The sequence below is a fragment of the Engraulis encrasicolus genome, chromosome 2, assembly GCF_034702125.1.
Source record: "Engraulis encrasicolus isolate BLACKSEA-1 chromosome 2, IST_EnEncr_1.0, whole genome shotgun sequence".
NCBI classification, from domain to species: Eukaryota; Metazoa; Chordata; class Actinopteri; order Clupeiformes; family Engraulidae; genus Engraulis; species Engraulis encrasicolus.
Genome location: NC_085858.1, coordinates 18,023,749 through 18,047,429, shown reverse-complemented (window position 1 = coordinate 18,047,429; position 23,681 = coordinate 18,023,749). Strand labels below are relative to the sequence as shown.

Here is a 23,681-nt window from a genome sequence, read left to right as displayed (position 1 = left end):
TATTAGGCTATAAGAAAGCACCGATTGCGTGCCACGCGTTTGAGCGGTTGGAAATTCCATCCCAGCAGCGGTAAGGTGAGGATAACCAGGTAGAAAATAAACAGAATGTTTGATAACGAAAACGCCGGACAGCCACTTCAAAGTCGGCTTAACTGGAAAGCAGAGATCAGAATGAGTGACTGATTTTTAAACAAACGTGAATGCGATCCATTGGCTGAGAGGGAACGATGCCTGAGTGATGCGTAATGGGGAAATCCCCAATCTCGCGTTGTGATTGGTTGACGATCCTGGGCAATGATGACGCATGTATGATCTGTCAAAAGGGAGATTGGATGGTTAGCCTAGTAAGTTTGACAGCCGAGAAATTCGAGTCTCCCTGGTAGAATTTACGCAAGCTCCCATTTTCTATATCAGTTGCACAGATTAATGACAACATTACTGCTAAGGGACATAAGCACTTTCAAACATATATTGTTTCAACTCTGTAGTATTTTTATATATGTTTGAAATGACATAGTATTTGTCCATAACACTGTTGACAAAATAATTAAGCAAATGTTCGCTTTCATTAGAGTATTTATCAAATGATTTAAGATTAAGCTTGGCAATTTGTTTGTTTGGAAACTTAAATATATACACTATGTAAACATCTAGGTCATTTAGTTGAAAAAAAATACTGATAATTGACATTTTGCTTTTGCCAAAAGCGTAGGGGAATCGTAGAATCATTCTTAAATAGATTGGTGTGAGATTTGAATGCAATCCTATGGAAATATCATGATCTGCTTCAGAGATGTATAGTAACGAAGTAAAAGTAACGAAGTACTGTACTTAAGTACTAAACTGCAGTATCTGTACTTTTTTGAGTAATATTTTTTTCCTCATACTTGTACTTTTACTGCACTACATTTTTCTGATGAAATTAATACTTTTACTCTGATATATTTTTCATGTGCTGCTTTCGTTACTCGTTACTCGTTTCTATGCCCGAGCGCTAGATGGCTCTGTCATCACCAGATATGATGGAACGTGTTCATGGTCAGTGGGCGATGCAATGGTAGGGAAATAAAAGCAGATCGCATTCTTGCGCATGTCTTTTGGCGCGGTCAGTGACGCTCAGTTGGCATTGACACTGGCATGTTGGCAAGATGGATGAGGTAGACGAGGTATCGCCATCAACATCAACGACACCAACCACCTCACATTGCGGCGAGGAGGACAAGCTGTTTTCATAACAAACCATAATGGTATTTGCACTTCATAAGAGACTTATTGTACAGAGCTCTAATAAACCAAATGGTATTCAAACTTTTGGCTGACTTTTTTCCCCCCATTTTTTTTAATGCAGTACTTTTACTTCTACTTCTACTTTTTACTCAAGTAGCAAAACTTGCAATACTTTTACTTGCTTTACTTAAGTACAGCACATTTTGAATACTTTTGTCCTTCTACTTGAGTAAGGTAAGGAAAGGTTACTTTTGACTTTTACTCAAGTCATTTGACAAGATGATACTGGTACTTCTACTCCACTACTTTTCTCCAGTACTTTATACATCTCTGATCTGCTTCAGTAGTCACAGTGCATGTTGACATGCATGTTTCTTTTAGGTGTATTTCAGATTGCCAATGTTGACAGCATTCATGCATCCCCAAACCATGTCAGTCCCACTGCCATACTTGGCTATTGAGAGGATACACTTTTTTTGTAAAACTCACTTCTTTACCACCACACATGCTTGACACCATCTAAAGCAAATTTGTTTATCTTGGTCTCAAGAGAGATGAAAAGACCAAGGATATGGAACACTGGAACCATGTCGTGTGATCTGAAGAGACCAAGATAAACAAATTTACTTTAGACTTTACTTAAAACTGTGAGTATATCACTTTCGTGATATACTGCATATTTGTTTTGAGTGATGAGTTGAGATTTTTTCCTCATGTCTAGCAAGGCCCTTCACACACACACACACACACACACACACACACACACACACACACACACACACACACACACACACACACACACACACACACACACACTACTAAAATCCCCAGCCTACCTTACCCATGCATACCTTGCTTACCCACTCCCTATACCCCTTCTCCCCTCCCCAGGCTACCCGGACCCAGAGGTGGAGTGGCTGAAGGGGGATGAGGAGCTGGAGGACGAGGCCTCCGGGGTGACCATAGTCTACGAGGAGGACGGCACCTGCAGCCTCACCCTGGAGACGGTGCGGGCCAGAGACTCGGGCGTGTACACCTGCAGAGCCGTCAACGACCAGGGGGAGGCAGCGTGCCACGTCACGCTCACCGTCAAGACCTGAGCATGGCATGAGGAGGATGAAGATGTTCACCGTTTCCCAATGTCAAGTGCTCTAGTCAAACGCCTAGTGATTGGGTACTCCGCAGAGTTCACCAAAGAGTATCCAATCACTAGAACGCTTGACATTAGGAAATTGTCGTTGTTTACCTGTTGCACCTACACGTGTGTTAACTTCAACACAGACGCACCCACACACATTTCCACAACACACACTGTCAGACAAGCAGACACAACACACACAAACCTACAAACACTCAACACACAAAGTAAATATGCACACATATGCATGCAAGCATACACACACACACACACACACACACACACACACACACACACACACACACACACACACACACACACACACACACACACACACACACACACACACACACACACTTTTGCAGTGCCTTGTAATAAAGATCCTGATGGGGAGAGAATGTGTGGTTTAATTTTTCTCTTAATAAATATTTGATCTCAGTTCATTCTGCATGTTTATTGTGCTTTCACTGGATTTTTGCACAGATATACAATATATATATATATATATATCAGTTATTGAAATGGGAAAACATAGCATGATTACTTATTGACTTGGCCATTCCTTGGGAACATTTTGCACTTATTATGACTTAATGTCAATATGTAGGCTATTTAAATGTCAATCTTTACATGTCTTATCATTTAAATTTCTTTTCTCAAAAGAGTTCATCTGTATTTTCGACTCAAACTGATTATTCACTCACACACCACTTTTTCACAGCTGTTCCACCTGAGCAATTAAACTACACAAACTATCCAACAGAGGCCAGTATTGGTTCATTTAGTGGCATACCCACACTCTCACACCTACACCTGACCGGTGGAAATGGAAATGGGATGAGAGAAGTAAGTTAGGGGTGGGATGAGAAGTGTCTGGTTTTTCTAGTTTCAAAACGTTCAATGCCAGTGGCAATGCTAGGGAAACCAAACCAGCCAAACTTGATCCCGATGAATCAAAACACAGAATACCCGGAAATGCGTCTTGTCTGTGCCCTGTGCATGCGCTTGAAACTCGCTCCTTTGGGAAGTTCGCAGCACTGAGAGACGTGAATCAAGGCTGCTGCTATTCTCCACCCCGGGCTGCGGAAAGGTAAGCTGTGAACTGCCGTTTCGCCTTTATTTGATGCTATTGGGAATATTATTCCTCAAAAATGACCGTGCAAAAATGACCTTATGGAAAAATCTATAGGCCTACGCTTTGGCGACCTGACTAGCCTACTAGAGTTAACATCATGCCTGAACACTTTGTCATCTTTACCGAAGTGTGTCTGTAGCCTACCAACATCTTATTTGTATTCATTTTCAATTGGACTGCAGTGCAGCCGCCTAACCACATGGGCCTACCACATGTCCTGGTGTTCATGAGTTGTGTGGTGGTACTATTGGCATGAATGTAAAAGCAATGTGTGCCGGTTTAAATGTCGTAGATTTAGACCTATGTGTAACTCGTGCTTGCCCTGAAGTCAGAAGAAAACTGATCCACACTCTGCAATAGAGTTGCCTTGTCATCATGACGGGCCGGTGTGGAAGCTTTTGTGATTTGCACAGGAATTCTCGTATGCACTACACATCTGCTTGTATGGAAAGCGAAGTGGGACAAACAAGTACGCCTTGTCACTTCCAACGACAACGTGCGTCAGCATTCCATAGCCCATACATTCAAATGTAGGCTATTTGTGTATGATGTCATCAGCTATCGTGTCTTTTATCCCTCGTCAGTAAAATAATGGTAGCCTAACAATAATAAGACATCAATACAGAATTTAGGTCTGCCCACTTCCAAGCAGATAGATAGCCTACGCAAATTCTCAAACAACATAGTCTATGGAAACAACAACAACGGAATAGACGGCAAACATGAGGCTATACGCGTTCTGTTGCAGACAACCTTTTGCAGTGTGCGGGTGTTGCAGGCTAAACAAAACTTGTTCTGCAGTGTTGCCTGATTGTGCTTTAGAAAAGCACACGCAAATCAAACTCTCATAGGAATCCGACAAAGGTAGGCTATAGCCTACTTACTCCACCCACACACCAGTTCACGCAGAAATTTCTGTCTCCCCTGGCTGTCAGAACACACACACACATCGTTTGGCGAATGAAATTTGATATGCAAACATATTCCTTGCTCATCCCCGTGCTTTCTGGCGCTTGTGATTCTGAATCCAGGGTTTTAATGGTCTGATCCACTGACTAGTAGCCTACAAGTCAGTGGTCTGATCTCTTCAAACATCTGACTGGATTAGGCTACTGTGGAATGATCCCCGAGAAGAACAATGGAACTACTCCGAGGAAGGAATTTATCAAGTTCCAAGTCCAGCCACGATGTAAAACTCTCATCAGGGGTGTCGGGATTTGATTATTTCAATTTGTGTCATTGTATGTCTGTCGCTTCGTCGGTTTAGCTACATTAGACTTAAGTGCTGTTTTCACCCTGTAACTCATAATGCCCGCGAGTAGTCGGGAAAATGTTTTAGTCTAGTTTTGAAAACAACTCCCGATGTGTCAGTGTAGAATAGGCTATTCCTGGCTACGCCTAGGTTGAAATTGCGATGAGAAAGCATCAGGGTATGTAAACTGTGTTTCCCTTTCACTTAAGCCCAGTTTTCACAGTTAAAAAATGCCATAATGTGGACAAGCCGAATTGCCTCACAGACCTACATCTGTCACCCAAAGCCAAGCAGAATAGGCTGTGTGAAATCGTAATTGTTCCGAATTGTTCCGAGGAATAGGCTAAAGAGTATTATGCCCATACGCCTAGGCTACATAGCCTAATTTTACTATGGCGCCTAAAGCTATAAATACAGTTGACGTGACTCCAAACCTTTCTATCCATGCTTTTGAATGCAACTAGGCTATTTCATGGGCAGGGAATTTGGCTCCAGATGCAGGATATCGGTGTTGCCTAGGCTTACTCTAATAAATGAAGAGTTCGGATGCAAACCCCCTTTCTAAATGTTCTAAATTCATTTTAGATAGGCCTAATACAAATGTATCAAAAATGCACTTTTCAATTCTATGTGTGTAATTTAACTATTTATATGTATTATCAAGTACATAAATGTAAACCAAACCAACAGCGATGTTCCCTAACAAAAATAGGCTATAAGCAGGTCAGCTTTTGATTTAGGTTTATTTTGTTTTTGCATCTGAACTTCAAATGCTAACAAATAAAACTATGCCTGAAATGGGCTAGCCTACATCTTGAATGACGAGTGGCCGTACGTTTGGAGGACGGGATGCTCATTCCACTAAAAATAATATTCCATGCACACCGGGTAGACACGCTATATATATAAAAAAAAGGGTTGACTTCACTGCGGCAACTTTCCGTGCCACATGGGATCTTACTCGTGCTACGAGAATGATTGAATACATATATTTCTGTAACGCGTAGGCCTACAAACAGTTATTTGTTTCATAGACGCAGGATTACAATGTAGCCTACTGTTTACGCTTTCATGGAATGACAAGGTTTGAGCATTTGTTTTGATGGGTAGGCCTAGCACTGTTTGAACCTTCTCGCGCTCCTTCGAGCCAGCTGTGCTTCTCTCTGGCGTTAATTCCGTGGCGCCATGGCAATTACGCAAGGACTTCAATTCTGACAAGCAAGTACGCTGCGATTTTAGTAACATTGCGTAAATGCATTCCTGGATTCCGGGTGTATTGGAAAAGCTTTCACACCGGCCCTGCTGTTTGTTTTCATTGCGCGCGCACGCACACACAGCTAGAGCTCTACAAGTCTTGGCTTGTGTGTTTTTAGGACAGGACTTCATTTGGAATCCAGACTTTTACATACTTCTCCACACGGCGGGTCAGGTGCGAGAAAGATGGAAAATCACAGCGAGGTGGTTGCCAGGCTGCGCACAGTCTTCCGCGCTGGAGTGACCATTCCACAGGAGTTCCGCCTCGCGCAGCTGCGCGCCCTTCTGGCTTTGATGGAAGATAACGAAGCCCTGATTGTGGACGCGCTAAATAAGGACCTCGGCAAGGTATGCAGACGACTAGTTCTCACTGTCTCTCAACATCCTCCACTCCCATGTCTGTAAAGATTCTCATTCATCCATACCAGAGGCGGGAACCTTTTTTTCATTCGGGGCCCACTTTAAAGTTTTTACAAAGTCCTCCAAGGGCCATACAATAACAAGTATTTACCCCTGCACTTTAGGCCTAATAGCCTATTGAAGATGGCCACCACCATTACAACACACCCCATCTTCAATAGGTCCCCTGAAAATTGAATTGTAATAAATTTAATTGTATTGCAAATGTAGCCTAATTTCTAACATTTCTTTACAAGACATGTCATATTTCATGTGAAACTGCATAACATTAAAATAATGTTGGGGGCCGGATAAGATTGCCTCAAGAGTCATAAACGGCCCTCAAGACATAGGTTCCCCATCTCTGATCCAGATTATGTCAGGTTAAGGAAATTGCAGAGTTGCTGGGTAAGCAAAGTTGTGAATGTCAAGCTTCGAACGCCAAATGAATTCCATGTTTTACTGGAAGTCAGCTGTTTTACTGTCCTCTGGAGATGTAATGGGTGAGTTTTGAACTAGTAGAGGTTGTTTTCATTTTTGAACTACTTTGCATGTCTTTCATATTTTCCATAGCCAAAATTTGAAGCCGTGCTGTCAGAGATTGAAATTGTGCGGAATGACATTTGCTTCGCCATAAATAACTTGAAGACCTGGTTGATGCCTGAATATGTGGGCACAAATCTGGTAAGTCTTTTCTACGAAGTCGTGGTTCTTTCACCAAAGCAATCTATTGAAAATCTAGAGATTGAAATCCTCACAGAAATGTGCCTAGAGCAAGTCAAGAATGCTGTTTCAGGCACACGGACATGGTCTTTATTGTCTTCTATTGTGTAAGATTTGTGAGTCCAAGGTTAAATCCACCCTTAACTGTCATATGATCTATGGGGTGTTAAACTTTTCAATCATGTTTTTGAGATGCTGTCATGCATGTATTTTTTGATGGTAGCAATCCCTGTCTCCTGCCTTTAAGTCTATTTTACATTTCTTTTAGTGCAAGGCAAATGCAATATGAGTGCCACAACTTTCTGGTGGATTTGTAGGAATATTCATGCTGTCAATATTTGTGCGTCATTGTTTTACTGTTGCGATCCAGGCAACAAAGTTTGATGATTGCTCCATTCGAAGAACACCGTTTGGAGTGGTTCTGATCATTGGGGCATGGAACTACCCTCTTCAGCTCATCCTATTGCCTCTGGTTGGTGCCATAGCAGCTGGTAGGCCTATGTCTTCATCTTGATTACCTCCACCAAGGAGGTTATGTTTGCGGTTGCCTTGGTTTGTCTATTTTTTTTATTTGCTTGTCTGTCTGTCTGTCAGCAGGGTAACTCAAAAAGTTATGAACAGATTTGGATGAACCTTTGTGGAGTCGTTGGAAATGACAAAAGGAACAAGTGTTTACATTTTGGTGGTGATCCGGATTACGGTCTGGAACCAGGAATTTAAAAAAAAAAAGATTTTTCACCATTGCGATAGGGCACATTTTGACATCCTGGTTTCTAACCCCGCAAAAAGAAGGCAGAAAGACTTTTGAGTAGGGTGTAACATAGTCAAATGTTCTGTCAAACAGCTTCCTTGGTGGAGGTCTGAGTGCAGTTCTAGTATTCTACATTGAATAATCTACCAACTGTTTTACACCATTACATCATCAGCACATGACTCGCATGCTTGCTGTCAGTCAGCATGATTTATGTGACGTTAACAGCAAGAGTACAGATGTCAAGACGAATACGATACATGTACATTGACTTGAATAATGAATGGTTTGGTTAGATTGCTCATCTTAAAGGTTAGTTTGCTCCTGTGTTGTTGAACCAAAGATGTGTAGTACTTTTTGCACCACATCTCTGAATACAAGTAGTCTCAAAAAAATTGTGATTAATTGTATCAATTTGCTTGAGGGAGACTGTATGACTCATGATTTTTAGTTATGAGGCGAATAACTTTTGTTTTTAATGATACTTGCTATGTGGAAAACAAAACCTAATAAAGATTCAAACTTTGACTTTGTTTAAGTCATACATTTCCATATGCATTTGTACAGGAAATGTATTCCTTTGTCATGCATGCTCTGCTTATACATCACATATATTTTGTGCATTAGGAAACTGTGCAGTCCTCAAGCCTTCAGAGATCAGCCAAGCCACTGAACAGCTACTGGCCAACCTCATTCCCAAATACCTGTCAAAGGTAATGAACACAGTATAATCCTAACTACACCTCTGGTCTACCCTGCATTTTGTGTAGGTGTCGTGTCTTTGTTGAGTATTGCTTCTAGCTACTGTATTTGTGCGTCTTCTCTCTTCAGGAGTGCTATGTAGTCACATGTGGTGGAGCAGAGGACACCAAAAAGTTATTGGAGAACAAATTTGACCACATCTTCTACACGGGTGAGCGTTTTGTACTTCTCAGCTCTGAGTTATTGGTCTTGAATTAAGCATCATCTTCGTTGTTCCCAGGTTTAAAGGAGAATTCCAGCCATTTTACAAACATACAACATACAAACATAAATCCCGCCATTTTACAAATGTATCTCCTATGTTTTATCAGATATACAGTATATTTGTAATATGACCGGAATATTCCTTTAATGCGTGGCTCAATTCATTTTTTGTTCTCAAAGGCTACATTATAACATTGGATTGGAAGTATACACTTGGTCAGTTGCCTAACAAGAGCAACACACAAAAAAACGATCTATTCCCCTTTCCTCTCCACCTCAGGTTCCCAGGCCGTAGCGCGCAGCATCCTGCGGGCCGCTGCTGACCACCTGACCCCCGTCACGCTGGAGCTGGGCGGCAAGTGCCCCTGTCTGATCTACGGAAGCATGGACATCAAGATCACCGCCAAGAGGGTGGTCTGGTCCAAGTACTTCAACTGCGGCCAGAGCTGCGTCGCTCCGGACTACCTGCTCTGCACGGCGGAGACCCGGGACGCCCTGCTGCCGGCCATCCGCGAGGCCCTGGAGGAATTCTACGGGCCCGACCCACAGAAGTGCCAGGATGTGGGCCGCATCGTGACGGACAAGCACTGGAACCACGTCATGGGACTGCTGGAGAAGTCCAAAGGCAGGGTGGTGATCGGAGGAGAGAGCGCGCGAGAGGAGAAGTACATAGGTAAGCAAAGCCATGAGGAATACACTGATGAGATTTGGCAGCAAAATCATCAAGAAAAAACGGTAATTTGTGAACTTGTGAATTGAGATGACCAGTGACCTTTCACATACATCACTACTCACTGAAAAGCACGGTCTGCACACATGTCTGCTGCTCCCAGATGAACAGCAAGAGGGCCAGGAGGCTTTTTGCTCAAGGCTGAATTTTCTCATTGTTTACAGAGAATCAAGTTTGTCACCTTCCGTTTGTCACCGACCTCATAAGCTGAAAGTTAACCTTTACCATCTCCTCCACACTGAGATGAGTAAACCCAACCACCTCGTGACCCATTGCAAACAAAGCAAACGAGTTCATCCTCCGAGCTACATTTTTGTGGTGATGCCTCATCATGTGTCCTCTCCAGTGATGGGCAACCTGGATCCATTAGTCAATCCAGTGCTACATATTCCAAAGGACCTGGTTTTACCTGTCCAATTCAACCTGGGGATCATTCAACCAGGCAATCACCCGATTGAGGAGCCGTTTCCACGTAGCCGGATATTTTTGAAAACGCATTGGTTTTGGCCTTCCGTTTGCACACAAACAGAGTTTTAAAATCCACATATCAAAAATCCGGCTTAAAAAATATCCCATTTAGGGGGGCTAAAACGCACCTGTTACAATGGAGTATTTATTTTTATCCACATTTTCCTAAATAGGAGAAAATTTAAAATTTTAAAATATCTGGCTACGTGGAAACGGTACCTAAATTAGATGGGTAAAAAACAGTTCATTTGGAATATGTGGCACTAGACTTTAACTAATGAATTCAGTTTGCCTATCACCGATCCTCTTGTTCTTCTTCGCAGCTCCCACAGTGGTGGTGGACGTGGATGGATCCGACTCGCTCATGCAGGAGGAGATCTTTGGCCCCGTGCTGCCCATCATCACCCTGGAGACGGTGGAGGAGGCCATTGACTTTGTGAACGCCAGAGACAACCAGGCTCCCCTGGCTCTCTACGCCTTCTCTGACACGCAGAAGGTGAGAGGATTGGAGAGGAATAATGATGGAAAGTGATGGAGGGGGCAAATGAGTTTCCATTGAGTGCATTTAATAGGTTTAATTGAAAAAGGCCACCTGTTTGTGCTACATCTAATTTAAAGTGGTGCTTGAAGTACATGTGGTTTGAAGAGAAGATCCATGAATGGTGTATTTTTTTGAGGTACAAATGATAAGTATAGTGTTGAAGCTTATGATGAATGAACCCTGTGATTTAATAGTGTAGCCGCTAGCACAAGAAAGCTGTAAGAGTTGTGTGCCAAATGAACACAAATGTGGCTAGAACATGGAAGGAGCCTGCTGCTCATTAGCTGCTGCTGATGCATGTCTCATCTTTTCCAAAACGAGATATCCACCATTTTTGACTTATTGCATTTTAATATTGGAATTGACTGTTAAGAAGTCCAATCATCTAGGTTTTGAAAACACACTTTTTAAACCTCTAAAAATGCATTTTGTAATGCAATTCAATGGAATACCCTCTTATTTTGGAAAAGAGCTCTTCATATGTTAACTTACCATTCTGTCATTCCTCCCTTGTTTTCTAGGTGCTGTCCCAAGTCTTTGACAACACGCGTAGTGGAGGGTTCTGCTCAAATGACGGCATCGTACACATGACGCTACCTACCTTACCTTTTGGAGGAGTTGGTGAGTGTTGTGGGTTTTCTGGCTATCGGATCAAACACAAGTTTGGGTCACACATTTGTTGTAGCGAAAGCACACCTGGGAATTGGTGATTAAGAGAGTTTGGGTTGAATTTCATGTTGCGTGTGTGTGTAGGCCTACACAATGTCATATTCTTGATCATGGCTTAGACCTGCACAAGATGCTGCTGCAGAATTTTAGCCGTGTGAGAAATATAATTTATGTCCAGATAAAAAAAGATTCAAACAGAAAAGATACAAAAATAATGTAAATGCTGATGTTTGACAGACAGTTTTCCTGGGTAAAAGCTGACTGGTTACATATCGCATCGGCAATTAAGCCCTGAATGAATTTGATCCCCTTTTCACTCCCTTCTACGTACCTCACGTCCAGGTGCCAGTGGGATGGGCTGTTACCATGGCTGGTGGAGCTACGACACGTTCAGCCACAAGCGTGCCTGCGTGTTCAGGGGCTTTGGACTGGAGCGAGTCGGAGCCTTCCGCTACCCCCCTTACTCTGACTCGAACCTGAGCTGGCTCCGCTGGGCCACCACCACCAAGAAGAGTAGCTGCTCTGTCATGTGAGGAGGACTGAAGATGATACAGATTGACACTTTTTGTTTAGTACTACCGCCAAGATCAAATGTAAAATGTATTTATACATTTGTACAATATCCCAACTGCATAGTTGATGCAGTGTGCTTTCATTCGCTCACATTCACACATCAGCTCTGGAGGCGGCCATGATGCATCTCTTAAACCTAAGAGATTCACTGCTCATACCATTCCTCTCAACGTAATACATTCTCAGTGTCCAAGGAAGTACTGAATTTCACAATTTGTTCGGTATGGTATATTGAGTGATGGACCATTTTTGGAAAGATAAATGTATACCTCTTTTTTTAATGTTAAGGTTATTTTTAAACGTTTGTTGTGGGTATTTTTTAGCCTTTCTTGTCCTTCACACATGGGTGTTTTGGTATGAGTGTTATTTATTTGCATTTCCAAGTGCTGTCCGTCGTGTCACATGGTAGTCAAGTTACATTTTTCGATTCTCCTTTGTTCTGTTAGTATTCATCACCAAACAGTTACTGAACTTACACCACACCAGGGGTTTGTTCTTGGGATTGAGATATTCAATATTTGTCCACGTTGTACTCTTCATATCATTTGTTGATGCACAATAACAGTTACCTTTTTAAAAATCTATTTTTTATATCTGTACATTCTGGCAAAAGAAATGTGAAAAATGAAATAAAGTATTTACATTAAAAGTGAATGTGTTTGGTGTGTACTCTTTAGTTATTAGTTTTAAGAAACAATAAACAACGTTCTGTGGCCATACCACACTACCCAGACTCAGCCCTCGCAATGACGCAACACCTTCGGCTCAGCTGCACACATGATAATCAGGCTAATACTACACAATATTTGACATTTTCCCAATGCCAGACTATAATAATTGGGTAAATGGCATCCAATTGCTTTAAAGCAAGAAATCAACACAGGCTATTCTTGGCTGATGCTGGGACAGACATCCTTACTGAGTGATGATGCTAATTTTGTGGCTCATTAGTGATGAAATTAGTGAGTAGACCGAATAATTGGAGCACTTTTTAAATGCCTGCCTACTTAATCAAGGCAAAGATTAAATAACGTCTGTTAACAGTCAGTGATGACTCATGAGTAGAAACGCAACTTCAAGGTGGTGACCACTACACAACAGTGCGTTTTGATGCTTCTAATGTTCTCAATTTGATTCCTTTTTAAAACTAACTTTAAATGAATACATCTTCATTCAAGACATCCTATAGCTAGATTAATACTAATTTCAACGTCCATCACATTTTGGGAAGGTCATGCCTGCTTCTCTAAAAGCAAGGCAAGCGCTGCAATGCAGTACACAGGAATCAGTGAATCATCTTTAGTTGGCACTCACAGTTGATGCCAAAAATGCTCAGGCTCCCCACTGGGCCCGGAAAGTGTGTGACCATACTGCATTATTCCAATTTTGGCAGCTCTACACTGGCTTCCTGTGAAGTTTACAGTCCAATATGAAGTATCACCCACTATTTTTTAAAGCTTTAAATAATCAACCTCCAAAGGCCGTAGTTCATCCCAAAAGTGCCTGTGTCCCCCACAACTGCGTTTGTTATGTATGGAATTAATGAGGCGCATTTTGACTGGCCTGAGTCAGGCCTTCAGTGTCCATGCAGCAGGTCTCTGACGGTGTCAATCACAATCGACCTAATGAACTTATCCACTGAAGCTACAAAACTCAGTAACACATTTACAAATCCAGCAATTTTATTTACCCAACTTGACAAAAAATACTACAGTTATTTGCTCTAATTTAAGACCAACATGTAACATGGAGTTGACCGCCTCATAATTAGGAATTTAATCACTGAAGAGAGCTTTGGCCTTCGAACACTGTGGCTGAGGACTGTGTAATTGAACATTGTTTTGTGTATTTCACTTTGTCACCATAAATAATTAAATACTTAAACCATTGCCATATTTCACATCTTTATTATTATAAACGTGTTTTTTTTATTAAAATTAAACCTAATAATTTCAAATGCAAAATGCATTGCTGAGATTAGGACATAAGACACATTTCTGCTGCCTTCAGATCAAGACAACATACACATATTCATGACCATGGTTTGTCTTCTGTCCAAAAGTATAGGGAGTCGTGACACCACCAGAAAAAAAAAAACAGGGTGTTAAGATGTGGCCATAAAGAACTACAGGTGCCCTCCTCCCCCACTTCCATATACCCTTATTAGTGATGGGCAATGCGGATTAGTTTGTTTAATGTGTCCAGTGCCACATATTCCAAATGACCTGTGGTTACCTGCTCAATTCAACTGGGTGCATGCATGGTTCAATGATCGCCTGGTGGAATTGAACCGGTAAAACCAGGCCATTTAAAATATGTGGCACTGGAGTGTAAAACTAAGGAATCTACATTGCCCATCACTGAGTTACACAGCGGGAGGCTGTTGGACCTGTTAAGGTAGGACTGTTGATGGGGAACCTGAATTCATCAGTTACCACAATCCAGTGCCACATATCTCAAATGATCTGGTTTTACCTGTCGAGTTCCGCCAGGTGATAGCCCTTAAACAGCAGCGCAATCACCTGGTTGAAGTGGACAGGTAGAACCGGGTCATTTGGAATATGCTGCACTGGACTGTATAACTAATGAATCCAGGTTGCCCATTACTGGGTGGAACTACAGTCTAGATCTCTCCCTTTCAGGGCTCCGGTTTGTAGGAGGAGGGGGGGTTGGCTCCAGGCGAGCCTGGTTCCGGCGCGGGCGTGTCGGTGGCGGTGGGTGAACTGGGTGGCGTGCTCTGGTCCTTCTGCACCAGCTCTGGCTCGTCCTGTCCGGCCTGAGGCGGGTGCACCAGGACCCGGTCGATGATGCCGAAATCCTGAGCCTCCATGGGGCTCATGTAGCGGTCTCTCTCCATCACACCCTCTGGAAACAGGAGAAGGAGGAAGGGTGTAAGTCACATGGGCACAATTCTAATGTGACAAGTGTTCAGAAACCAATAGGTACCGTAACACAACTGTCATTCCTAAATTCACCAGCATTATTATTATTACATTGCACGTTATGAAGTGAAGACTGTTTTGTTGAGCACTAGGTACACTCAAGAAAAATCCACAAGAAACATTGAGGGGAAAAAAGAAGAACTCTCACCTATCGTTTCCAGTGGCTGTCCTGTGTGTTTGCTGTAAATATTGTTGATCTGTCTCTTCAGTTTCAGGATCTCTTCTGCCTGGATAGCGATATCTGTTGCTTGACCCTAATGCAAAGGTAAAAGACATAATTTACATAACAGGGACATATCCAGTAGTTGGAAGTCATTACAATGATATAGTGACACAGTTTACGTAAGGGTTAACGTTCGGCGAGAAGGTCGCTACCGTGGAATAGCAGCACGACAGAGAGAATCTTTAGACCCCGACGCGGAGCTTATTATATGGATATACTTAAATGATTCACACATGACGGGGACATTTCTTTATTTAATGTTAAGTTTACTATAATTTTTCATGTCAAACACCGCTAGGCAACAGGTAGCCTAGACCAGTGTTTCCCAACCAGGGGTACGTGTACCACTAGGGGTACGCGAGCACACTGCAGGGGGTACTTGGAAAAATGAAATTTTAACAAATATATGGAGCTTAGTTACATTGGGATGGAGAAAGCGATATAGAAATTGACTTAGGGGGTACTCATGGCACAGCGAAAAAGGCTTGGGGGTACACAAGACAAAAAAGGTTGGGAACCACTGGCCTAGACAACAGGTGTTGTCTATCACAGCAGCTGATTAGAGTGACAAAAGACCGGACCCCCTGCGGAGTGATATGAAACATTCGCTTTAGCAGTGAAAAGTCTTGTTGCCATTGACAGCGGTCTGATATAGACCAACCCGTCCGTTATCTCAAATATCAGACGTGCGAACGTTGGGGAGCCCCATTGAAATGAATGGAGCATTCGACCGATGATGTCACACCATATAATAAAACTAGATAATCTATTTTCCAAAGGTAGCGAATCATAATGGAGGGTTAACCATTTATATAGTTACCACTTGACTGCCCTTTACCCTCCAAACCACCCCCATAACTGCCCAACTACCCCCCTCCCGGCCCCAGGAAGGCCCCTAGTCCTCACCCGTGCCCCTCCTGAGGGCTGGTGCACCATGATGCGGGCGTTGGGTAGCGAGTGCCTCATGCCGGCGGTGCCTGCTGCCAGGAGGAGGCTGCCCATGCTGGCAGCCTGGCCCACGCACCAGGTGGAGATGGGGTTCAGGATGTACTGCATGGTGTCATAGATGGCCAGGCCTGCCGTCACCACACCACCTGTGAGGAAGAGACCGTGGATATGGTTATATTATAAAGAGTGCTGGAGGAGGACGTTGATGTGGTTTGGATGATATTGGGTGGTGAGAGAGAATATCTAATTATAGCCTGCATCCCCTTCTCCACTGATTTATTTAAATTTGAGGCGTTTGTACCACATTTATGGTGTATGTTGTAGCTTTGTACGCTATTCATGCTCCTTGCGCAATGTTTGCACTGTATCGTGTTCCATGTTGTGCCCTTCAATGTCGGTGCGACTCTCCCCAACCCTGACATGTTTCCCTTGAGTAGACTAAAACAACCAACAGACCTAACAATCATTCTGTGCAAAGTGCAACTCTCCCACCCTCCAACCCACAAACGCAATCCAGTTTCTGCCTGACGGACAGCTGGCTGTGAGTTCTGTGCATGCGACTGTAAAAAAAAAGCCTCATCTCAGCTATACATCAACTTAGTGGTTTCTGAATCGAAAACTAGGTGGGCAGAGAAAGATGTGGACAGTGTGAGAGAAAGACAAGCAGATGAGACACACATGTTGTTTACCATGTCACAAAAAGTCAAGGTTGCTCCCTCACTCACCCGGGCTGTTGATGTACATGTGTATGGGTTTGTTGTTGCTCTCTGACTGAAGAAACAGCAGCTGGGCAATGACGAGGCTGGCTACAGAGTCATCAATCTACATGGACAGAGGAATAGGCAAGGGTACATTCACACTGTATTCACACACACAGGTTAATATGTAAGTATTACATGGAGTGATCCAGTGTGTGCATGTGTCAGTGTCAGGGGAAATAAACCATAGCCTATGGGAAACATTGTGATTATTTTTGCTGTATTCTCCGCCCTGCATTCAGCAGCAAGGGTGTGTTTTATATGTGACAAAGACTTTGAGTGTAGATGAAGGGTATTGTTACTATTACACCATTGACACACTTACAGGACCCATCACACAGATGATTCTCTCTCTCAAGAGGCGGGAGTAGATGTCATAGGCACGCTCTCCTCGGCCCTGGAAATGCAACGGGAAAAAGTCGGAAAAGTCTTGATCAATGACACAGGCCGGGGGGGACATGTAATTTTACGATATGGAAATATCACTTGGCTTTGGACAGGAGATGCTTACCGTCTGTTCCACTACAATGGGTATGAGTGGACTTCTCCATGGCGCACTGTGGTGAATAGGCCGACTTCCTTTCGCAACAGAGACGCCCAACTGTAATACTCTCTAAGGGCAAAATGACAAGACAGTATCGACTGTGACCAAGTGTTATCATTTCCATGCATTCACGTTGAACAGGACAAACTGGGTTAACGTTAATTTGCAATGGCACCTGATGGGTGCTCTAGAGGAGGCAACGATGACAGACATAATACCGACCAGACAACATTGATAATTCTGACATATCCATCGTAGTTTAACATGACCGACAATAACTGGTCATCTGATGGCATACAGCTAGCTAGTTATGTGATATAGCTAGTAGCCTAGTTACACAAGCACCCAGCATCGCAAACATATCAGGACAGGAGGACGCATCAAATAAAACAGTAACGGACACCTTTTTCTAGACACCATAACAACCATCTTCTTTAAAGATAAAGCAGACCATGACAATCCCATATAACCAAAGAGACTTGATTAAAAGTTACTCACTCGTATCAACATTGCAACTCCTGCAGTGTGGAATCCTTCTACACGACCCCTGGTAAACCGGATGTAGTACAAGGTTGACCTTCCAGCTTCATTTTTCATTCTACAAAATGCACACTAGATGGCAGCATCTGTTCAGAGTCAGACTAGCATTGCCTCGAATTGTCTAGAACTACTTGCCTGATTGCCATAGACCTCAGCTAGGGCGGCGCCCGGGTATAGAACTACAGCTCCGACTTGGCGCACAGACACGCAGAATTGAGTCTGTCAGGGGGGGCATTGGTTGATGAGCTGATAAAACTAACGGCGACGGGGTATTTATTTTTCTTGCAAATCATTCTGCTGAGTCATAGAATAAGAATAGAATCAACGTGTTACGCACCAACCCTAAATGAATGATTGGTTTATTCTGATAGCTATTTCAATCTGGAGAACACTGAGAAGTCTGAGATGAGTGAAATGAACAGCTCGAGGCCATATGAGGTCGAAATACTCGTGACTGCATTAAAATATCTTTTGGAAAATGCGCAAGCACATGACGCACTAAATGAAATTCTCGAGACGGGAGAATAACCTTTTTCCAATCAAATTTAGACTGCTGATTATGCATCTCATGAGAATGATGGCTCCTGTCATCTCTTCATAGGCCTTGCTTCTTGCATTGGCCAATTAATCCAAAACATATTTATAATATCTTACCGTGTCTAGAAAAGACTGGTTAGAATAGGAATGCCAATAAAACATTGATTGTTTTGCATATCCCAATTTTACTTGCAAATAGGCTTATGTCTGTAGATTGTGCATACATTATAAGGGTGCTATTCCACAAGTTGCTGTATCCCCACATTGGCGTCGTTGGTAAGACGATGTGCGTGCACTTTTTGTGTTTATCCTCATAGAAATCAAGCAGCCTACAGGCGTTGTACCATTTAACCAAAGCACTATTACTATTATTATCACTATTATTACTATTATTACTACTATTATTAGCCTATTATTATTATTATTATTATTATTATTATTATTATTATTAGGCCGCTAATGTTGTTCTTATTGTTGACACTTTCAAATAGGTTTCTGGGTCAAGAGAAAGCCTATGTTTTCCATGGGCCTACTTGCAGGCAGGATGTTAAATCTCACCACACCTCTCACTATATAAAGTGGCTACTAGTAAGTTTTCTTTTCTACCGGCCAAACTGGATTTTAACCAATAAAAGCCCTGCTTGCAGATCATGGAGATAGGCTACTTTCCCCCAGAAAATTCATAAAGGCTATTAGACAGTTTAGCAAGGGGTTTGGGATGGAGGTGTGGCTTTGATGTTATTTTTTGCAATGCTTTCAAAAGTTGAGGTTCATTGAGTTTCTAACATGCCCCCTTTGAGGAAAAAGGTCGCATCTAAAGGGGGGCGCCGGTGAGTTCAGAGCATTCAAATGAGAGAGAACAGCAGAACACTTCCTCACACCGACGCCGTCATGTCAAACAACAGCGTAAACAGCAACTTGGTGACAGCACAAAAAGCCGTCAAACAATTACGCCTGGAGGCTAGCGTCCGCAGGATCAAGGTAGGCTCCTGAGCACTTTGTTGTCTTTTTTACGCTAGGGATGTAATTGTAGGATAGCCTACAAACTTGTTTCATGTCACCGGGTCTGTCAACTGTCATGCTGCTTCTTATACATTACAGACTGCTCCATCACATCTCCCACCAAGATATTATAACCATTCAAAAATCTTATTGGGTCTCGTTAATAGTGTTTCTTTTGAGAATAGACTTTTTCATTTGGCGTGGACAGAACTCGTGTCCTATCCAGCCTACATTTGTAAGCTACGGCGAGAGCGCACCAACCCCATTGGCACGAATAGAATGTCACTATTGCGCGTCTCATTGCGCGCAATTGCGCGTTTCCTTGCTTGTTTCCAAAGTTGGGACAACATTATATTTAACGTTCGTAGGCTACATTATACTTGCATATTTGTCCGGTTTATCGCAGCCAGCCCCTTGGTAAATGAAGACGAACATCTGGGTGTTCCTCCCCATAGTAGCACAGTGGTGCTCTTTGTTGATTGTAGCCCCATGACAGTGGGGCAATTGTTGGCCAGGCTCTCTAAAATAGTCTACATTAGTGGACCGTCGCACGACCTAAATCCACCCGTAGCGATGAACTTTTTGTCACTTTCTAGCCAGTGTGGTCATTGTTGGATAGGTTTTATTAAATAAATATATTACATAGATGAGATTTTTTTTAATCGTTTAAATAGTTTTTACTTTTACTCCTGATTGCCTTCCTGTGTCCTGTGTTCCTTCCAAACAGTTCAGAGTTGTAGACTTTTTTATCTCTGCTTATGGTGCTTTCATCAATGTTCATCAATTCACGTTGTAGTGTAGTCACTAGGCCTCTATAGCCTACTGTTGTTCTACAATGTGTTTTTTCAAGCTTTTTCACTGACTCACTTGTTTTGTGTACGGTGCCTTTGTAGGTATCCCAGGCCGCTGCTGACTTGAAGACTTTTTGCCTGCAAAATGCCCACAAAGACCCTCTACTGATGGGCGTTCCATCCAGTGACAACCCTTTTCGCCCACCCAAATCCTGTGCCCTTTTCTGAGGTAAGTCATGTGCCATGCGAAATGAAAAGTTTTTGTCATCCAAAAGTTGGAGGTTGTGACTAAATCTTAGAGCCCTTTCTGGCTTCGACTTTCTAACACCCAAGAAGCTCATTGATGCTTCTCAAGGTCTCATGATGATCTAACTAACCCATAGACGTGCACAGATAGGGATGTGGTGGTGCTAAAGCACCTGCCCCTTTTCCCTGCTGGACGAAAAATACCCTTTTTGAAAGCCCTTTGAAATGCCCTTAATAAAAGTCACAACTGTACTGTACTGTGGTGCATGTTGATGTGATCATCTACAAATGCTTGACGATCAAAAGGATGTGACAATGATGCCTTACAATTGTAAGGCTGCTGAACCCACCCCCTACACCCCACCCCCGTCGATCGCCCTCCAAAATGTCCAAAATGTGCACACCATAATAAAACCCGACCCCTTTGCCCATAGAGATGTTGCCGTGTGATGGGCGCTGGTTAGGCTAGTGCATGACGTCATGTTGCCAAGCAACTCTCCTGCTAGAATCCTAAAACAATTGACTGATCTGATTTTGTTTCAAATGGAATACAAAAACATTGCAGTGACGAGAAAGGCAGGGTGTGTGTGTGTGTGTGTGTGTGTGTGTGTGTGTGTGTAAGGGAGGGGGGGTGTGTTGGGAATAAAACAGGAAATGGAACATTGACAATGTGTGTAGTGTACAAGTACTTATGAGTCCTAACCCTGTAGGTCTAAAATGATAGAAATATGCTTTTTTTTATGTGCAAGCGCTGGACAATGTCAAGTGTGTGTGTCTTACCAGCTGATAAACTTGTTGAATGCTCTTATGAACACTTATTAACACCTTGCAACATGGCCTAGCATGATGGGAATTACGCACGTTTCATTTTGTGAATTCACAATGTTCCACCTGTTTGCGCAAATGTTGAGAAAAGTATCCAAACATCCCATGTACACCTCTCTTCACAGTGACCCTTGATGTGGATGTGAAATGATGTGAACTCTGAGGTGTTTCTGTTTCCTCTTCAGCTCATCCTCGCCCCTCTCCTCTCATTCTGCCAGCCCATGCTTGGAGGACACTTGAGGCGAAAGCAAGTATTGTAATTTTAGAGTGAGGAGTCCGCACACTGAAAGTCTTTTTCGCTTTGTTTTTTTTTTTCAATTCCATGACAGGATCGGATGACGTTTTGACTGTTGTCTTGATCAGGATAGGATGACGTTTCAGCTGTTGTCTTAATCAAAAACAAAGAAAAAAAAGGATTTTAAGTGTGTGGACTCCTGACTCTAAAATTGCTGTCAGCTCTTGTCCTGCACCTTTTCCTGGGATGGGCACAATCTTCACCTTCAACTGAAAGCAAAATAGTGTCACATAGTCATGTTACATGTAACAGACAACACCGGCATAGCTTGTCTGTGTCATTCAAACGTTTTTATACTGTAAATGTTAAGCTTACCAACTTAAAGACATGAGCCTAAACATCACCTCTATTTAATCTATGAAGCTGCTCGCCTTCATTTTTTTTGTTGATTCAAACTATGTTTTACAGTCATCATTACTGTATGTTTGGTTTTGTGCTTGTGTTGTGCTTGTGTTGTGTTGTAGGCTATTTGTGGTGTATATGAGTTCCTTAGTGGATTTTGGTGGAGCGACTGTGCCAAACCATTCAAGCTACTGTATCTGTTGTGACACATGATCTAAAATGTTTCAGTTTGAAGTCTTCTTCATTCCCATCCAACACAGTTGAAATCACAGCTGCTGTGTGTGCCAAGAGAATGGTCCCAACAAAACATGGGCGCTTGTCCAACCCTCCCCATCAGTTCATTTTACAGACACGCCAAGTACAGAATTGGCAAATGATGGACTTGAAAGTATAAAAAACATCTTTATATAAGAAGAGTTTCGTTGCAAAATCACAAACAATGCAAAACTTTTTTTTTTTGCTTTTTCATTCTATTCTTGGAAATGACTGGTCAGATGTCCATTCATATATGTTTGAATTCTTGCCATTCAAATATTTTGAGAACATACTTTTTAAACCTATATAAAATGCATTTTGCAATGCAATGGAATGCAATGCCTAATACGAAAATATCCATTTCCAGAAATGTTCCAAAGTGGATACAGTATGTGATTTTTCAACAAAGCTCTTCAAATACTGGTATATTACGAAGGCTGGCATTCCCTCCATACTGTATGGTACAGATGGCCTGTGTATGAAATTATATAAATAAAATAATCTGTCATAATTTGTCTTTATTTCCATGTTATTGTGCATATGCAGTAGGCCTAATGACATCTCAGGTCTGGAATATATGCAAAGAGGTGACAATAATTAGCTGTGATCATAGATTTAAAATAAAATAACACCATCGCACGATTCCCAGTGCCACACAGATGGCTTCTGACATAAGCAGTGAGGTCATGCATCAGCGTCAGTCCAACAGAGCCTGTGACAGCGGAGGGGAAAATAATGTGTCTCATCTAACCTACAGAGCAATGAGGAAATGGCGTAGTCTTGTTGCCACTGCCACCAGGATGAGGAAAAGATGGTGATGCAAATTGAGTTCGGAGAGGGAAGGGAGTATATGAAAAAATGTGTGATACACATCAGACATTGGCTAGATAAAGCGTGTGCAGTATACAAGACTGTAGACTGTTTCATTTTGTGACTGAACACAGCTGGTATAATTTAATTTCAGCGTTTTTTCCAGCATATTAGGCCTATGTTATGTTATGTCACTCATGTAATGTTATGTTATGTTATGTTATGTTATGTTATGTTATGTTATGTTATGTTGCTTTGAAAATGTGTGGCATTGATTGCACAGTATTTACTACCATGAAAGACTCACATTGGTGATGGGTGCTTACACATGAAGTGAACATCTGCATTGTCTTGCCAGTATTACACCCATGTCAACAAACCTGAAATTTGGGGGCGAAGACAGCTATCTGTCATTGTGCTTTCTTCATGCTGCAGTTGAATAGGCCTAGTCGGACAAAATAGGACTCAAATTTCAATATACAGAGAAGGAAAAAAAAAAAAAGTAAAATGGGTGCAAAAGCAAGGACACTCTTATTAAATGATTAGACTTGCTGGCAGAAGAGGGTCCTCCATACCTTTGCTGCCAAAAGGGTAATAGGCCTACACCAGACGTGGGCAAGCTCAGGCCAGGGGGCTACATGCGGCCCCCTGTAACATTTCATATTGCCCTCATGAAGCCTTTACAAGAAAAACTTTGAATCCAAAGTGATACTCTCACCCAGCATTGTTTAAATGGCTACCCAGGGATCTTGCAGGTTTGAAATAAATCATATAGGCCTACATAGGCTACTGTTTTC

At 42.4% G+C, this 23,681-nt stretch overlaps 4 protein-coding genes across 5 annotated transcripts in view; 3 read left to right on the top strand and 1 right to left on the bottom strand.

The window, feature by feature from the left end:
• mylk5 (myosin, light chain kinase 5) overlaps nt 1-3,047 on the top strand; it is a 36,250-nt gene extending 33,203 nt beyond the window's left edge. The window contains exon 15 of the mRNA XM_063223792.1: nt 2,119-3,047. Within this exon, the coding sequence (XP_063079862.1) occupies nt 2,119-2,327 (209 nt within the window). The 3' untranslated portion in view covers nt 2,328-3,047. The remainder of the gene's footprint in view (nt 1-2,118) is intronic.
• Nucleotides 3,048-3,201: 154 nt separating this feature from the next.
• Nucleotides 3,202-12,480, top strand: aldh3b1 (aldehyde dehydrogenase 3 family, member B1). Its single transcript, XM_063223768.1, has 10 exons — nt 3,202-3,455; nt 6,126-6,354; nt 6,979-7,089; nt 7,499-7,619; nt 8,507-8,592; nt 8,711-8,792; nt 9,126-9,518; nt 10,367-10,539; nt 11,106-11,205; nt 11,596-12,480. The coding sequence occupies exons 2-10, from the start codon at nt 6,193-6,195 to the stop codon at nt 11,784-11,786; spliced, it is 1,419 nt and encodes a 472-aa protein (XP_063079838.1). The 5' UTR covers nt 3,202-3,455; nt 6,126-6,192; the 3' UTR covers nt 11,787-12,480.
• Nucleotides 12,481-13,717: 1,237 nt separating this feature from the next.
• Nucleotides 13,718-17,846, bottom strand: clpp (caseinolytic mitochondrial matrix peptidase proteolytic subunit). Its single transcript, XM_063223778.1, has 7 exons — nt 17,740-17,846; nt 17,209-17,310; nt 17,023-17,094; nt 16,665-16,761; nt 15,898-16,085; nt 14,917-15,022; nt 13,718-14,691 (listed from the first exon to the last, which is right to left on the bottom strand). The coding sequence occupies exons 1-7, from the start codon at nt 17,836-17,838 to the stop codon at nt 14,465-14,467; spliced, it is 891 nt and encodes a 296-aa protein (XP_063079848.1). The 5' UTR covers nt 17,839-17,846; the 3' UTR covers nt 13,718-14,464.
• A 1,188-nt stretch (nt 17,847-19,034) lies between these two features.
• On the top strand, nt 19,035-22,556 carry si:dkey-204f11.64 (uncharacterized protein LOC100537752 homolog). Of its 2 annotated transcripts, none has more exons than XM_063213683.1 (3): nt 19,035-19,299; nt 20,214-20,340; nt 21,368-22,556. In XM_063213683.1, the coding sequence occupies exons 1-2, from the start codon at nt 19,168-19,170 to the stop codon at nt 20,337-20,339; spliced, it is 258 nt and encodes an 85-aa protein (XP_063069753.1). In that variant the 5' UTR covers nt 19,035-19,167; the 3' UTR covers nt 20,340; nt 21,368-22,556. The 2 variants fall into 2 exon arrangements, with proteins under 2 accessions (XP_063069753.1, XP_063069761.1); XM_063213691.1 differs by having other exon boundaries at nt 21,308-22,556.
• The last annotated feature ends 1,125 nt before the right edge of the window (nt 22,557-23,681 follow it).

Excerpts from the sequence above, each read along its gene's own strand:
- aldh3b1 (XM_063223768.1), top strand. The coding sequence starts at position 6,193 with ATGGAAAATCACAGCGAGGTGGTTGCCAGGCTGCGCACAGTCTTCCGC. Across the intron at positions 6,355-6,978 it reads TAAATAAGGACCTCGGCAAG|CCAAAATTTGAAGCCGTGCT; the intron begins GTATGCAGACGA and ends TATTTTCCATAG. Across the intron at positions 7,620-8,506 it reads GGTTGGTGCCATAGCAGCTG|GAAACTGTGCAGTCCTCAAG; the intron begins GTAGGCCTATGT and ends TTTGTGCATTAG.
- clpp (XM_063223778.1), bottom strand. The coding sequence starts at position 17,838 with ATGAAAAATGAAGCTGGAAGGTCAACCTTGTACTACATCCGGTTTACC. Across the intron at positions 15,023-15,897 it reads AGCCCTCAGGAGGGGCACGG|GGTCAAGCAACAGATATCGC; the intron begins GTGAGGACTAGG and ends CCTTTGCATTAG. Across the intron at positions 14,692-14,916 it reads ACAGCCACTGGAAACGATAG|AGGGTGTGATGGAGAGAGAC; the intron begins GTGAGAGTTCTT and ends TCCTGTTTCCAG.
- si:dkey-204f11.64 (XM_063213683.1), top strand. The coding sequence starts at position 19,168 with ATGAGAGAGAACAGCAGAACACTTCCTCACACCGACGCCGTCATGTCA. Across the intron at positions 19,300-20,213 it reads CTAGCGTCCGCAGGATCAAG|GTATCCCAGGCCGCTGCTGA; the intron begins GTAGGCTCCTGA and ends GTGCCTTTGTAG.